General features: G+C 47.9%; 1 protein-coding gene across 1 annotated transcript in view; it reads left to right on the top strand.

The window, feature by feature from the left end:
- The first annotated feature begins 1,413 nt into the window (after positions 1 to 1,413).
- The window catches only part of LOC144165037 (uncharacterized), a 104,174-nt gene continuing 89,538 nt past the window's right edge, over positions 1,414 to 16,049 (top strand). Inside the window, exons 1-3 of the mRNA XM_077695197.1 lie at positions 1,414 to 1,746; positions 6,767 to 6,994; positions 11,346 to 11,587. Coding sequence (XP_077551323.1) covers positions 1,564 to 1,746; positions 6,767 to 6,994; positions 11,346 to 11,587 — 653 coding nt within the window. The 5' untranslated portion in view covers positions 1,414 to 1,563. The remainder of the gene's footprint in view (positions 1,747 to 6,766; positions 6,995 to 11,345; positions 11,588 to 16,049) is intronic.

Here is a 16,049-nt window from a genome sequence, read left to right as displayed (position 1 = left end):
CGACGACGTCGTCGAATACGTGGACGCGGCGATGGAGAGTGTGGCCAGGCGCGTAAAGCCCTCGGACCCGGTCGTGGTTGTTGGGGACTTTAACGTGGACGTGCGAAACGGCCGGCGAGTGGTTGATGGAATACATGCTCGCCAACCACTCCATGACGTGCCTACCGCTAGAGGCTCCCACCACCATCAACGGCAGCTACATCGACCTGGCCTTTGCGAGGAACTGTCTGATACGCGCGGTCTTGCAAAAACACTTGACCGTACATTTCAGTGACCACAAGGCGGTCATAATGACCGTCAACTACAACGACAACACCAACAAGTGCTGAATAAAGAATACTGTCGTTTCACTTTACTTGCGTGTGTGTGTGATCTCCTCGAACATACACTTTAATTCACCAAGATTTCCAGAGAACGACTAACGGGGTGTGTGAATCCCCACTTGATCACGCGGGGGTGTTAAATGCAACTAACGGGCGAATGCCAACACAGTTCAACATAACCCCCCCTCATAGCATCACCCGTGCATTCGCACTTCCCCATGCTCCCCTTCGGGGAAATGCGGGTGAATTTTTTAAGAATGACATGACTGTGGTCGCGGGCTGCTTAGGCGTATAGTCCTCTGTACACTCCGCAGTACGGAGTAAATGCTATACTGCTGGAGGATTTACCGGAGCGCATGCGCCCAATGAAGCTCCCCCTCCTGCTTGTTTTCATTTGCGGCGTAGTCTGCTTCATTTTGCGCGTGGTTAGAACTCCGCGCATTGCAAGTGCCGCGCCCGCGCGAGGAGCTCACGCTTCCATTATTGATGTGACGAAAAAAGAGTGCTCAACAAGAACCAACAAAAGCGCTCGTGTCTGTTTTCGTGGCTTTGTTTAGCGTTCTTTCGCCAAATGCTGCAGAACCGAACAGCCCACGTTGATACCTCAGTTAGCTTCCATTATTGTTCCAAGAGCAGATTTCTTGTCGGCGCGAGTTTTCATATGGTTTAACGTTTCAGGCACCGAAAGGCAGAGACGAGCCTTACTGGAGGGCTCCAGAATAATGTTTCAGGAACCCTTGCTAGGACGAAATGGTTTGGCTGGGCATTGTGGTTTGGTCCCACGCTTTACTGATTATTCAAAAAGCAAACATACGCGAAAATTTTGTGGGAGATAAGACAAGAACCGCAGTTTTGCGGTGAGAACAAATTTGAAAGATCGACGAATTTCGCGACGTTGTGCATGCTTTCGAGTAACCTGATCGACCTGTTTGATAGTACAAACGTGCCTGGCGAACAGCACGCAACAAACGACGTTTGCAAGCACAGCGCTGCTGGATTGGTCAGCTAGGTGCGTTTCGCGTTTCTCCTTCGCTTTTCCGGCCCTCTCAATCGGCGTGAATCGGCGGTGTCGTTGCAGAGGGGACGCACGCTCTCGAGGCGCTTATCGCGTGTCGCAGCGCAGCCAGCTGCCACTCCACAGCCAGCGGCGACACCTGAGGCGAAGGCGCCACGGCGTACGAGCGCCCATGCTGCGTTCGAGGCCCTGGCTCGGGCGGCGAACGAGGCGGCCGCCAGGGCCATGATGTTCGCATCCTATCAGCCAGCGCGCACCGTTGCCGTCAGCACTCCGCAGCCGCAGCCGCCGCCACCGCCCGCGCAAGCACGGACTCCAGCGCTGCAGCAAGAGCAAGAGGCGCAGGATCTTCCTGTGGATTACGAGTCGGAGTCCCTGGGCCTGACCGGGCTCCCCGAAAGCACCCTGGTGGGCCAGCCTGCACGCATTTGTCCCCGTACTGTCCGTAGTATGATACTCCCCTTCGAACTGAGCAATCGCAGCAAATGCATTGCTTAATTGTGCGACGGTGCACACTTTGTATCGGCGAGTGGCAGTCTGCTAGTCTCGAGATTAACGGCCCTAGAAAATGGTAGTAAATTTAGGGGAAAAGAAAACAGCATTTTTGCTGCGTAGGCTCGCGTTCACCAGTACTGCAATGCAAACGGTGTAATGCCTTGTACATGTCAGAATTACCTTACTGGGGAAGTTAAGGCCTGTATTCATTTGCAATAATTAAATGTGGATATTGATGAAAATTTCCCATTACAGAAATTACAGGAATTAGCGCACGTGGGATTCACAGGAAAATATAGTCAATTATTCCATATCTACTTTGCAGGAAGGTACCAATCTGTCAGAATAAGAAATTTCATGAGCGTAAAATTACTAATTAAAACGGAGTTCCACAGGGCTCCACTATTGGCCCTTCACCTAATATTTATACGAACGATATTAACAATTTCCGTTGACGCTCTTCAAAACGATACAAGCAAAGTGCTTCATTGGATGCTTGAGAACAACATACACGTTAACAAAAACAAAACTTCTATGCATTAGAAGCCCCTATAACCAAGTTCAATTGAACAGAAAAAATATTTTTGCACTTAGAAATCTGGAATGATTATTTTTTTTTCATATTTAGAGTACAGTCAAAGTGTAAAATATCTGGGTTTCTGTATAGACGGTACTTACCTGTTTATTCTAAAAATAAATAACAACGATTTTCGCCTATGGGAAAATGGCGGCCCATTTGGGCGTGCGAGCCAGCGCATGTTGATCTTGCAACGACGGCGCCACCTGGGGTATGCAGAGCGAAACGGACGTATGAGATTCACGGTAGGAAAGAGCCAAATGATGTAGCAGACGATCATAAAATTTCTTTCATCCCTAGTTTACCATGATCACAACTATTTGCATAACAGCTGATACCAATCATAATAAGATATTCCGGCGGTTCATCGTTGCCAATAAACGCATAGAGTTTCATACTAATATATACTAGAGGGAAATCTGGCGCCACTGTCTAGGGGAGCCGCGCTTCAGCGAGCGTGCCGTCATGTACCGAGCAGGAACGTTCCACTTGTCCTTGGCATGGCTCGCGAACAGGCTGAAAAGTTGGCTTTGGCTGCAAAAATGCAACAATATTGCTGCAGAATGTTTATCGAATTTGTTCTGTTATTGTAAAATTGGAGCTCCAGAAAGATTTATTTGTCAGGGATTATTTAGAAGCTTCATGGAAGATGAGGAAAAAAACAATGTTACCCCTTTTGGCTTCAAGACGAAAAGAAGCCATGCGGCTAACCAAGCCAAGGAGGCGAGGAACGTCGCTAGCTGCTATGGCGCCGCCCACGGCGGCCCGCGAATGCAGCGCCAGATGTCCCTCTAGTATACAGTGTGTTGCGACGATAACTGGAACACTTTAAAAAATTTTCCTGAGCGATCCGCCGCTCTGTTCACGCTCAAACTTCACACAAAGGTCGCATTTTGGGGTCTATTTTGTTTGACACCGGGAACAACAACGGTACTTACCTGTTTATTCTGAAAATAAATAAAAACGATTTTCGCCTATGGGAAAATGGCGGCGATTTGGACGTGCGAGCCCGAAAACCGGGTGGGTTTTCTGATCGTCTGTTAGCTCATTTCTAGGTGCATTTTCTGATCGTCTGCTGCACCATTTGGCTCCGTACGTGAATCCCAAACATGTGTTTCACTCTGCAGGTGGTTCCGTCGTTCCAACATCAACTTGCGCTGGCTCGCACGTCCAAATCAGCGGCCATTTTCCCATAGGGGAAAATCGTTTTTATTTATTTTCAGAATAAACAGGTAAGTACCGTTGTTGTTCCCGGTGTCAAAAACAATAGACCACAAAATGCGACCTTTGTGTGAAGTTTGAGCGCGAACAGAGCGGCGGATGACTCAGGAAAAATTTTTAAAGTGTTCCAATTATCGTCGCAACACCCTGTATATTAGTATGAAACTCAGAGTTACTGGATATAGACAGTTGCGAAACTCCCCATAGGCCCCATGTATCAAAAGCCGGTCTTCGGTTGCCCCCCTGCGCCGGGGCAAGCACGGGGCAAGTTGACTAGCCTGTCGTCTGTCGGCAGGACGTTGAAGCAGTACTCAAGTGATTGCGGCTGCTGCCGTAAGTCATAAAAAGAAAAGCCGCAAAAACACAAGTAAGTTTTACGTAATTATTGTATTTTGATTTAAAAAGCAATCTTTATTTTACTGAATAATATTGTATAATAATAGCTTAGCGAAGTTCCGTTTTTATCTCCTAGGTGCCGCGCGCGTCGACTTGCCCCTAAGCTTCCACGGAGTGGGGGGGCTAGCGCCACCCGGATTCTGAAGCGGAGTTTCGCAACTGTCTATATTGAGTAACTCTGTATGAAACTCTATGAATAAACGTTCGATTTGTTTCCTCACCTGCTTTCACATTTTCTGATCGTCTGCTGGTTCATTTGGCTTCTTCGTCTGCCCCATTTGGCTTCTTCCTGCCGTGGACGGAGCGTGAATCCCAAGCGTCCGTTTCGCTCTGCATACCACAGGTGGCGCCATCGTTCCAAGATCTACTTGCACTGGCTGGCACGTCTAAATCGGCCGCCATTTGTACATTAACGAAAATCGGTATTTATTTTTATAATAAAAAAGTAGCCACCGTCATTTTTCCCGACATCAAAGAAAATAGACCACAAAATGCAACCTTCGTGTGAAGTTTGAGCGCGAACAGAGCTGCGGTTCGCTCAGAAAACTTTTTGAAAGTGTTCCACTATCTATCACTAATACCCTGTATTTCTTTTCTAATTTTTTTTTTCCTATCGCGCATATTGTCAGGAATTTTCGGTTACCCTTTCTTTGGTTTTATGCCTAGTTCATTCTTTAAACAAAAAAAATGCCTACTTTGTTTGCTTGCAGCTATGCGTTATGTTTTCTGGTCGTAGTGCCGCATACATTGATATGCGTTTATTGTGTCTTACGCCGCTGGATATTGTCGTGGTATTGGTATTGCGTAATCTGTTTAGCCTTTGCTCTTCTTGCTGCTGCTTTTGTTTTACTCGCAGCATTTTTTAAATGATGCAATGGTGTTTGAGTGCACACTTGATGTATTTTGCATTCTTTATTTATTACTTATTTTCCTTTTTTGCGTTTTCGCACGTTCGCTGCACCTCTGATCTGCCTGCCCACTCACAACCGCCGCGTGGTTAGTGGTGACAGTAAATGTATCATGCACTTAAACACTGCACAAAGCTTTATTATTATTATTATTGTTGTTGTTGTTATTATTATTATTATAACCAGAAACCAAACACGCAAACACACGCAAAACAATTTTATGTCGGTTTATACGGCTATTGGTAGCTAACTTTGGCAATTTCTCTCCTGGTATGCAGATCTGCCGGCCATCGTTCAGCGTGGAAAATTTGGAACCACAAAAAATCTCAAGATAAAGCAACTGATACACCAACGTTCACACAATTCCGCTTTGAGAGTATAAAATCGTGATCACTGACCAAGTCAAAAGGACAAAAAAAAATTTTTGACGTTTCGGAGCCCATACACAACTTCGCAAAATTTCACTTTGAACAACCAAAGCATCCAATGTTTCCCTGGGAAATGCAAATGTCCGGTACATGTGCGTGTATAGACGCGTCAGCATGCATCGAAGTCTAAGCGCTAGTCGCGAATTAGCCGCACTCACTGGCGAAGAGCGAAATAGGGGGCCACCTTTTTTAAACACAGTCACACGTAAACGCGGGGAATTCGTTGCTTGCCTCGGCTTCCAGGCGAACTGTTGTGGCTTTACTTTGCATTTGAACCGTACTGGAGAAGTAGGCGCAATGGCCGTATGATCCGCCCGCTCGGTATCGTTCCGCTCCTCGAAAACTTCCCGTGGATGAAGACATTTTGTTGAATGTAAACTGGTATTAACTAGAACCCCAGTGTGCTATAGGCAAGCAAGGCTGCACATTAAAAAGGGTTTCTTTTTTTTTAGATTTTTAGGATGCATTCAAAGAAAAGCAGCGTGGACTCCGCATTGGGCAACTTTACTTACACCTTAAACGGTCTAGAGACAGGTTGGGGGTGAAATTGGTGTTCTTCTTGTACTGACGCTGTTCGCATTACATACATTCATAAGTTACAGCGTCAGAAGATCACCGTAAGAAAGCACTTTACAAGTCAGTGTGCTTCGTACGTAGGCCAGAGAAGTGCTGAAGCTCCTTGACCAAATCTGACGGCTGTACATTAGAGTTTAGAGTTTATTTACGATAGTTTGAAGATTCGCGTGTTGTTCCCTTCTAACAACTGATCCTGCACGGTCGCTGCTTGTCTGTACGAGGGTCATTATGTTGGTTTGACTGGCTACACTTCCATTTCTAGGAATTAAATGCTTGCCCTTCTTTACGGTATAAATTCGAAGCAGAAAACAAGACACAAAACGTAGGTAATTAAAATGAGAGCCTGTCTTAATTATTTGTATTTTGTTTATGGTCCTTCGCACCGAAATTATGCCATGAATGCGTACGAACTTGCCCAACATATTACACCATTGCGTTTTGTAGTAATTTTGAGTACTGCATTTTTTTCTTTGTTTAATAATTTCGCAGGTACCTGAACCGCCTGCTAGAAATGATTGTGACGGGCTACATCACAAACATTGAGGAAATCACAAAATCTTCATTTGTCTTCAAGTATTCCGGACGCGCTACTGATGTATTGGGTTTGGATACTGTAGACTATCCATTTATCTATTGCTCAGGGTTTGCATCTTTGACTTCACATCCTGCATATTTGACTTGTCCTCCTGTTCCACTCGTTGATTCCTTTGCTCCTGTAAACGACGTTCTCATCTTGCAACGTGTCAGTGAGGATAAGTTTCCCACGGGTGCACACATGGAATGGTGCCAGCTGCCCTTAAAGGCGGCTTTCCCCCCGGTGTTCGCAGACCACCAGCTCCATGCACAGCCGCGCCGCGTGCATCCTGACGGGGCTGCTGTCGGTCGCGTTCATCACGCTGGTCATCCCGCTGGCAATATTCGTGATTCCCTACTGGACCATCTTTGGGGCCAAGACCACCACGGGCACCAGCACCACTGACACCACAACGAGCGCGCTGCACACTACCAGCACTGCCCAACTACCAACATACCTACCGTTTACCACAAGCACCCAGGTAGGTTGGGTACGGCAGCAGCAGAAGATGTGGCCGCGTAAAAAAAAACCTGTCAATAACACACTTCCTAACGTAAGAAAGGAAAAAATAGGGCCTGCAGCTCCTGATTTTGAATTGAGCTAGGTGTTTTACGGCGAGAAAGTGGAGAAGTAGAAGCGTTCCGTCGACAACTTGAAAATTTCTATAGCAAACGCTGCAAGTGTGGCATTTTTGAAAGAACCGACGTTGTTAGTGCGGGTGCCATCGGGCCAAGAAAATCTCCGCCGCTGTATAAGGGAAATGAAAAATTTCCCCGCATTTCCCCGAGGGGAAGAATGTGAAAGTGCGAATGCACGAGTTGAATTTGCGCGGTTCGGTAATGTTCGCGAAAGAGAGATCACACACACACACACACACAACTACAAAGAAAGAAAGATGCATTTATTCACAGACACCTATTTGTGTTGTCGTTGTACTTGATTGCTAGAGCGGATCTCAGCTTTGAAATTTCGTGTCAGTACTCCTTTAAGCGGGTGCATTAGCCCTTCTCACGCCCGATTCCTGGCCAATCCCCCACGTGGGTATGTGCCGTGTCAGCGGCCAGGCAGCGCGCGCCCATCTCCCCCCGTTGCCAAGGAAGACGAGGAGCGCGCGCACCCGCAGCTGTTGCTATGTGGACGGACGGCGGTCGCCGGAATTCACGGTCGCTTATAAAGTGCATTCGCACTTACAAAAAAAAACACACGTGTTCCGTATTTTAACCCCGGTCTCCACAGTAGCTGCCCAATGCGCTACCACTGCTCTCTCTGCGTCCGTTACCAGTGGAGGAACAAACGTTGCTGTCGTTGCTTCTCTCTTCGTGGCGCGTACCCACTTGAGAGATGGGCCCAAAACCTGGAGCTTCGAGGGACCAATCTGCCCGCTTCATAAAACTCCCCGAAAGTACGAATTGGGAACGTAGGTGTTGTACAATAGTGTGCGTCGCGCGACATCTGCGCTTGATGGCACGTGACTAGGAGAGTTGCACGCCAGCGAGTCATAACCCTGCTTCTAGGGAAGCTGTGGAGTGTGCCAGTATGCTTGCTGACGTAAGACCAAGAAACAGGAGCGACAAGGTACACGGGATCACGGTAAGCAGTAAAGACGCCGGTCGAACTAATTTTCGGCAACAAAAAACAAAAACAAACGACAAAAGAGAACCAACACAATATAGCACTCAAGAATCTATTATATTAAGTATAGCCGCGCTAACGGCTTGAAAGCACGTAAGCAAACCAGGGTATCCCACATAGTATTTTCGTACAAAATGGCGTTGCAGTAGCAGACTTTCTGAAGCAGTAAGGACTTTGTGGTTAAGTTTATTTGATACGTATGGACGCCAAGTTTGCGCATACGCCGCAAGAAAACAAACTGAATATCATCAACGCGGTGAGGGAGATGATGTGTGCACGGGATATATGGTGACCGTTTCTTTGGCGCACGCCGATATTGAAGTCGTCCGCAGGTAGCACTGGTTCCTTGACTAGGCAAATTCGCTGGTCCGTTCGTTCAGTGGGGCGGGGCAAAGCGTCCATGGCCCCTCTGAATACCTGATAACGCCGACAAATTTGCGACGACTTTTCTGAAAAATATAATGAATCGCTGCAGTGGTGTCACCGCTGCGAGCTTTGCCTTCTGACAAGATGGCGGGGGTACTGTGTCTGACATCAAACTTAAGTCATGAACATATGTTTCTCTGCTCAGTATCTGTATGAAACTTCCCCTCCCACCATCATACTGTAAGACCCCTATTTCCGCCCGCAAAAATTTCCGCAGATTTCCAGATCTGCAAAATTAGCGACCTTTTGCGGCACGCGAAAGTTCTGCTTTTTTGCAGTAAATTACCATTCAAGCACCAACTACGTTCCCCCGCCACAGGCGGTTACCGGGTGAAGGGTCTGCCGTGGCTGTGATCTGCATTCATGTGCCTTGGTGGCGCCCTCCGGTGAAACAGAACAAGCGAGTCTCCAGTCCGGCGCTCGGCCCCCGTACGGGCGCCAACGCTCGGGAAGTCGCTCGATTGATTGTAGGGTTTATTGCGCCGACGCAGCGCAGGCTATAAGGCGCGTCGTAGTGTAGGGCTCCGGATTAATTTTGACAACCTGGAGATCTTGAATGTGCGCCGAAATCTCGTACACACAGGCGTTTTTGCTTTTCTCCATCAAAAAAGCGGCCTCCGCGGCCGGGAATCGAAGCCGTCGTCGCTCAGCAGGCGTTGCTCAGCAGCGCAGCAGGCGTTGCTCAGCAGCCCAACGCCTTATCCACTAAGCCACCGCGTAGGGTGATCGGGAAGTCGATCCGGCTTGTGCGAGAAATCTGCCCTATGGAATGGGAGCATCAACTAAATGCATTTTTTTTAAAGTGCGATGCACTTCTTAAGCGACCCTGAACCTGCGTCCACGGGCGATGTCCGCATAGCATACCCACGTGGGGGATTGGCCAGGAATCTCCTCGTCTTTCTTGGCAACGGGGGGAGATGGGCGCGCGCTGCCTGGCCGCTGACATGGCACATACCCACGTGGGGGATTGGCCAGGAATCGGGCGTGAGAAGGGCTAATGCACCCGCTTAAAGGAGTACGGACACGAAATTTCAAAGCTGAGATCCGCTCTAGCAATCAATTGGCGATGTCCGCATTGCATACCCACGTGGGGGATTGGCCAGGAATCTCCTCGTCTTTCTTGGCAACGGGGGGAGATGGGCGCGCGCTGCCTGGCCGCTGACATGGCACATACCCACGTGAGGGATTGGCCAGGAATCGGGCGTGAGAAGGGCTAATGCACCCGCTTAAAGGAGTACTGACACGAAATTTCAAAGCTGAGATCCGCTCTAGCAATCAAGTACAACGACAACACAAATAGGTGTCTGTGAATAAATGCATCTTTATTTCTTTGTAGTTGTGTGTGTGTGTGCGATCTCTCTTTCGCGAACATTACCGAACCGCGCAAATTCAACTCGTGCATTCGCACTTTCACATTCTTCCCCTCGGGGAAATGCGGGGAATTTTTTGTTATGCCGCGGTAAATTTTGAGGGCGCCAGATATAGGGGGGGGTGAAGCTCTGGTGAGAGGTGGGGTCTCTTGAAGCGAGACCGTGTGTACGCGTAAACTTGCGGTGAAATGGTGCGGCTGCATCGAGGCGTTGCAAACGTACAGTAGAATGTCCCAACATCTCCTTTTAGTAGCAGAAAAAAATATTAGCGATTGCCCGGACGCTGGACGCTCAATTTGGTTGCTCCTGTGAGAAAAGAGTGACACCACAAAGCTCTGTTATAGGATTCTGGCGGTTACGCAACACCAGTCCGTGTACAGGACCTGTGAAAGAAATTCATACATGTTTCACCGCGCTGTTGAAGAATTTTTGGTATTTCCATGCTTCCGCATATTCTTCCAAGCTACCTTGACACACCATCTTATAAAATTAGCCATGTGTTCTTTATTGCTAACCGAAAAACGTTTTTTAAAAAAAGATAAAACGAATTTTTAAAAGTTCCAGGTATATAGCGTTAAAAGCACTACCAGGTTTGCTGTCGTATATGCTTGTATACATCTATGTAAAATCTATTCAAAACACCTGTTGTGAGAAACACTCAGCAAAAGCACAAATATAACCTCTATGTTTTTGGATTTGAATGCACTGGTTTAGTCGCGCCTGAGGTGTACTGAGTTAAATATTTGTAGCATTGGTCACCAATGGTAATTCCTATAGTGACGATGATCCAGAACAATGCGGTAATAACTGCTTGGTTTCTGCCATCTGCAGTATTATAGCCTGTCAAAAAACTGGAATAAACCGGAGGATTGATTTTTCACCTTAGCTGCAACGCATTAGATGCTGGCGAAAAGCGTCGTCAAGGACAGCAATAGAGAAAAGTTGGATATGGTACCACTCTATGTAAAGTATTGCGCTACATGTTAGAGCGAGCTAAGACATACCATTACGATTTAAATGAATTGCAATCCGGGAACACACTTACTTACAGGAGCTGATGTCTCAAGCATACGTGGTATCTTATTGTCCATAATAGATACCACGCTGTGCATCACACTACGTTCTCAGTGTTATTGCACCTGTTACCACCCCGGTATGGACGAGATGCTCGGTTCAACAAATAATTGTCCTGTTGTCGAAAGTATACACCCCTCGAGTCCGATACACTGCCTGAATTACTTTTACCGCTGTTTATTGAGTGGCGCGTAATTTAAACTGATTCTACACAGTTCAAATTATCGACAACAGGGCCCTTGTATAGGTGAAGGTTCGCAGCTGAAATGTTCACGCCTCAAATTTTAAGCGATTGTTCTTCAGCCTTGCGCGTCCACCTTGCCATCACAGCCGAGTTGGTCGTCGAGTTCGTGGTCGAGTACGCGGACGACGACGACGACGCTCGTCCCCTTCCAAAACCTTCTGCACGAGTATTTCCCGGACCCGGTCGGCAGCCTGAGTCCAGCAAACGTGTGCTTCCTGGAACCGAGGGTAACGCCCCCCCTGGCACCGAGAGTGGCACCCGCCGCGACGTTCATCCGCAACGAATCGCAACTGCAGCACCGCAAGCTGTTCTGCTTCTTCGACACACAGTGAGAAAGGCGATTTCTGCATGCATAGCCGGCACTAGCGATTCAGGCTCTCGCAGTTTTCTCTGTCGTCTAATTCCCGGCCGCTTGATGACCTTCCTTTCTTCGAGTGGTCGTGCTTAATGTATTGGACATGCGGGCGGTCGAGTGCTCTTCTGCAGCAATGATAGAGTCAGCCAATAAGATAATAACATTGCGATGTGAAAGCCTGGACTGACCATTTCAGACGAAATGAAACATCACGAAATTCAGTGTGGACCTGAGTGCTGCAATAAATAACTAAATAATCATATCAATCAATGTCGTTCACGCCCAATTTAAGAACAGGTGAGTTTATTTTCACTCAAAAGTACATTGAAGTGAAAAAAGTTGCGAGAAAAAGTCTGCAAGAAGCGGCTTACGGAGCCCTCGCGATGTCCAGCAGTGACCGGCATTTGTATTAACAAAGTAAAATGAAAATTTCATAAAATCGGGTAAATGTCGGCACGACAGGTGTGCATAACGGGGCAAAGTACAAAATATGCATATAGATGAACTGAGAACGGCAAAACTGCAAAGCTAATAAACGGAACAAGTTTCGTGGAGTTCCCATTTCCTGTGAGCATTGACAACTAACATGCGAAAAAAAAACATGTCGTGTTCTTAGAAGTAAAGGAACGCCTTATTATCTAGAAAATGGTTTAAATTATATTCATTTTTAGCATTGAAATGTCGATTTTATTCCGGAACAGGAAGCGCCCCTCGCACGCACCACTGTCTTTTCTCCCGATTTTGGGAACCACGCGGACAGTGCAGAAGGTCGCATACACACTGAATCTTGCTTCAGCCGGACCTGTTAATTTTCTGTTTTTAAATTTTACTCGCCGCGGTGGCTCAGTGGCTAGGGTGTTGCGCTGCTGAGCACGAGGTCGCAGGTTCGATTCCCGGCCGCGGCGGCCGCTTTTCTGATGGAGGCGAAAAGCAAAAACGCCCGTGTGTACCAGATTTCGGCGCACGTTAAAGATCCCCAGGTGGTCAAAATTAATCTGGAGCCCTCCACTACGGCGCGCCTCATCGCCTGCGTTGCGTCGGCGCGTTAAACCCTTCAATCAATCAATCGATCAATCAATCAATGTTTTTAAATTTTGTTCTCCTAGCTTACGTAAGCCAGTTTTACTGCGACGCAGTATATGTCTAACCCCCCCAGTTTTCATTCCGGTGAAGCCGATTTACTCGGGGAGACTCGGGGACGTTTCCTCGTCACCCCAAACATCTATCACAACGGTTTATCCCCTCGCCACCACCGATGCGCCTTTCACAAGTCGCGCAACCGGGTGACAGAGGCGGTAGCGTCGTTATCATATGATTGCGGAAAATCAACAGAAGTGCCAAACGACCGAACTTAGGTGTAATGCGGCGCATCTTTAAGGCTTCAAAGGTGCGGCAATGTCGGACGACGTCTGATGCCGAGTCCAACTTTTCACGGCCTATCAGAAAGTTGTAGACGTCCTCGGTGATACCTTTTAATAGATGTCCAACCTCACCTTCCTCTGTCATTCGCGGGTCGATGACGTTACAAAGCTTTAGCACCTTTTCTATATAGGTTCTGCACGTGTCTACAGGGATTTGCGCTGGCTGCAGGAGCGTCTGTCCCGCACGCTTCTTCTTTGCTGCGGAGTCTCCAAAGCAGCGCGAGATGTCTTCCACAAAGCGATCCCACGTTGTGAGCGTGTCTTCGTTATTCTCATACCAAGTTACTGCAGTCTTATCTAAGGAGAACACGACGTTCGTGAGTTGAGCAGCAGCATCCCAGTGATCGTACCGGCTTACCCGTTTGTAGTGGTTTAACCAATTGTCGACGTCCTCAGACGTGTTGCCAGAGAATGTTTATTGTTGTTTATTGTTGTTTATTGGGTGGTGCCCACCAACAGCACTAGGCCTTCTTGGGTGGTGCACACAAAAAGGATAGGGCGACACACAGATAAACAAACGGTAAAACATGGAGACTGGTTATGAAGTGCAGGGATCACAAAGTACATAGTACCACCGCACACGCGCGTGCTCGCAGGCACGCACACGCACTCACACACACGTAAGCACGCACGCATGCGCGCGCACACACACACACACACACACACACACACACACACACACACACGCGCGCGCGCACACACACACACACACACACACACACACACACACACACACACACACACACACTCAATGTATACATTTAAGGAATTGAGATTACAGTCAGGTACATTAGCACGCGCTGAGACAGGGCTTGTGACAAGGTATACTACAAAGTACATTGGCATACACGCAAGTTCAGTACAATCCACCGTCGTAACTTACTGGGGAACATGGATACTGGTAATAAGTACATATAAAGCAAAATTTATATGTATGCACGGCACATACTCTCGTGAGTGCAAACAAAACATACATACACGCATGCCCACGCGGGTGCATGTGAAGGTGAACAAGTGCAGGCAAATGCGCACGTGCATGCGTGCACACACACCTGCGGACACACATACATAGGTGCACGGGAGTATGTGTACGGCAAACGGTGCAAGTGTAGAAAATGGGAAGGGAACGGAAAACACGACGAACACGAGATAACTTCTATACCATACTGAATGGGCAACAGCGGCTTCAAATGCATGCATTTTTCAGGGCGCGTTTAAAAGAGTTAACATTGCCGGAAAAGACGTCCAAAGATGCACGAAAGTCATCATTGTACACACGTTGCACACGGCACACTGGAGACAGCATCTCTGAGGTGGTCACATCAAAGCAAAGGTGGGGGCGGAGAGCTCGAATTGGTGCCCTTAGCCGAACAGAGCTCACTAATTTCGGGCTGTCGAATCTGGAGTGGATACACTTGAACAAAAACACTAAATCGCGGTTTGTGCGTCTAGATTGCAGTTCTTCGAGCTTCAGCCGCTTGATGACATCCTTGTAAGCGTATTTCTCGTGTAGGGTGTAGCGGCGAGAGAAGATGCGCGTGAACCTTTTCTGAACCCTTTCCAAGCGCAAAGACGACGACGCACTCATGCAGTTCCAGACTGCCGATGCAAACTCCAGCTTTGGGAGTACAAGGGCTTTGTACAGAGCAAGGAAACACGAACCTCCTGAGAAGTCCCTTGTTGCACGAGAGATTGCGCCCAAAGTCCGAAGAGATGAGCGTGCGAGGTAGTTTGCATGCGGTGTGAATCGTAGTTTCGAATCCATCAGAACGCCCAAATCACGTGTTTCGCTTACTCTTCTTATCGTCAGAGAGTCGACGTGGTATGGGAAGGTTAAAGGAGAGGTTTTTCGAGTGTATGTAATTGTAACGGTCTTCAATGGATTCAAATCTAAGTAGTTAGTTTTGCACCAGAGGGAGATTGCTTGTACGTCGCGTTGAAGCTGGGCGCAGTCCGCCTGTGATCCCACTGCGCGATAGAGTTTCATGTCGTCTGCAAACTGCAATAGAGATGAATGCTTTATGATTAACTGCACATCATTCACAAATAAGTTAAACAATAAAGGACCGAGAATAGAGCCCTGGGGCACCCCGGACGGTACAGTGAAGCTGCGAGACTTAGCACCAGCGTACTGAACAAAGTTTGTTCTCTGTTTGAGGTAGGTTGCAAACCACTCGCAGAAAGCAGGAGCCAAGCCATAAGAAGACAGTTTGCGAAGGAGCAAATCATGGTTTACGCGGTCGAAGGCCTTGCTGCAGTCGAAGTAGATGGCATCCATTTGTTGACGTGAAAGTATGTACTTGCTGGTGTCACTCAGAAAGCAGGCAAGGTTTGATTCGACGGACCGGGCAGGTATAAAACCGTGCTGATTACTATGAATGAGGGGCCGGATTTTGGACAAGAGATAACGGTGTACTACTTTTTCGAAAACTTTTGAGAAAGAACAAAGGAGAGATATTGGTCGGTAGTTCCCAGGCACCGACGCATTTCCGGACTTATGGAGAGGAAAAACAACGCCGGGTTTCCAATTTGTCGGAAAGTGCCGCTCTTCAAGCGAGAGACAAAAAATGTGGCAGAGCAACGGCGCGAAAATGGCAGAGCAGCCTTTTACAATGAAGCATGGGATGTTATCATGGCCTGAGGATTTCTTCGAAGGTAGGCTTCGGATAGCAGCCGTGACATCCTCAACGGTTATGTTGGGCGTGTGTATGACATCACCTATCTGCGCGAGCCGAAGCGGGAAGCCGCTGTCGCGTGACGAGGAGTACGCGGACGAGAAGTGTTTTGTGAATATTTCAACAATGCTGGCTGGGTCGGAAACGATGGTGTCGCCATCCTGCAGAGTAATCCGCTCAGGGGCCTTTCTTGTGCGCGTGCTAAAGATCCGCCAGAAGTCGCTCGGGGATCGGGTGAGCGAAGATTCTGTGAAGTCCGAAAAATGTTTTTTGTCGCGAGCGAGCAGCACTTTCACAAGTGAGCGCTGTTCTTTGAAGTTAGTGTCGGCGGACGTGTCG

The sequence above is a fragment of the Haemaphysalis longicornis genome, unplaced genomic scaffold (assembly GCF_048455015.1).
Source record: "Haemaphysalis longicornis isolate Haplotype H1 unplaced genomic scaffold, Haemaphysalis longicornis Haplotype H1 scaffold_14, whole genome shotgun sequence".
In the NCBI taxonomy this organism is placed as follows: domain Eukaryota; kingdom Metazoa; phylum Arthropoda; class Arachnida; order Ixodida; family Ixodidae; genus Haemaphysalis; species Haemaphysalis longicornis.
The sequence above is the reverse complement of the archived record's forward strand: the minus strand, read 5'-3'. Positions and strand labels throughout refer to the sequence as shown.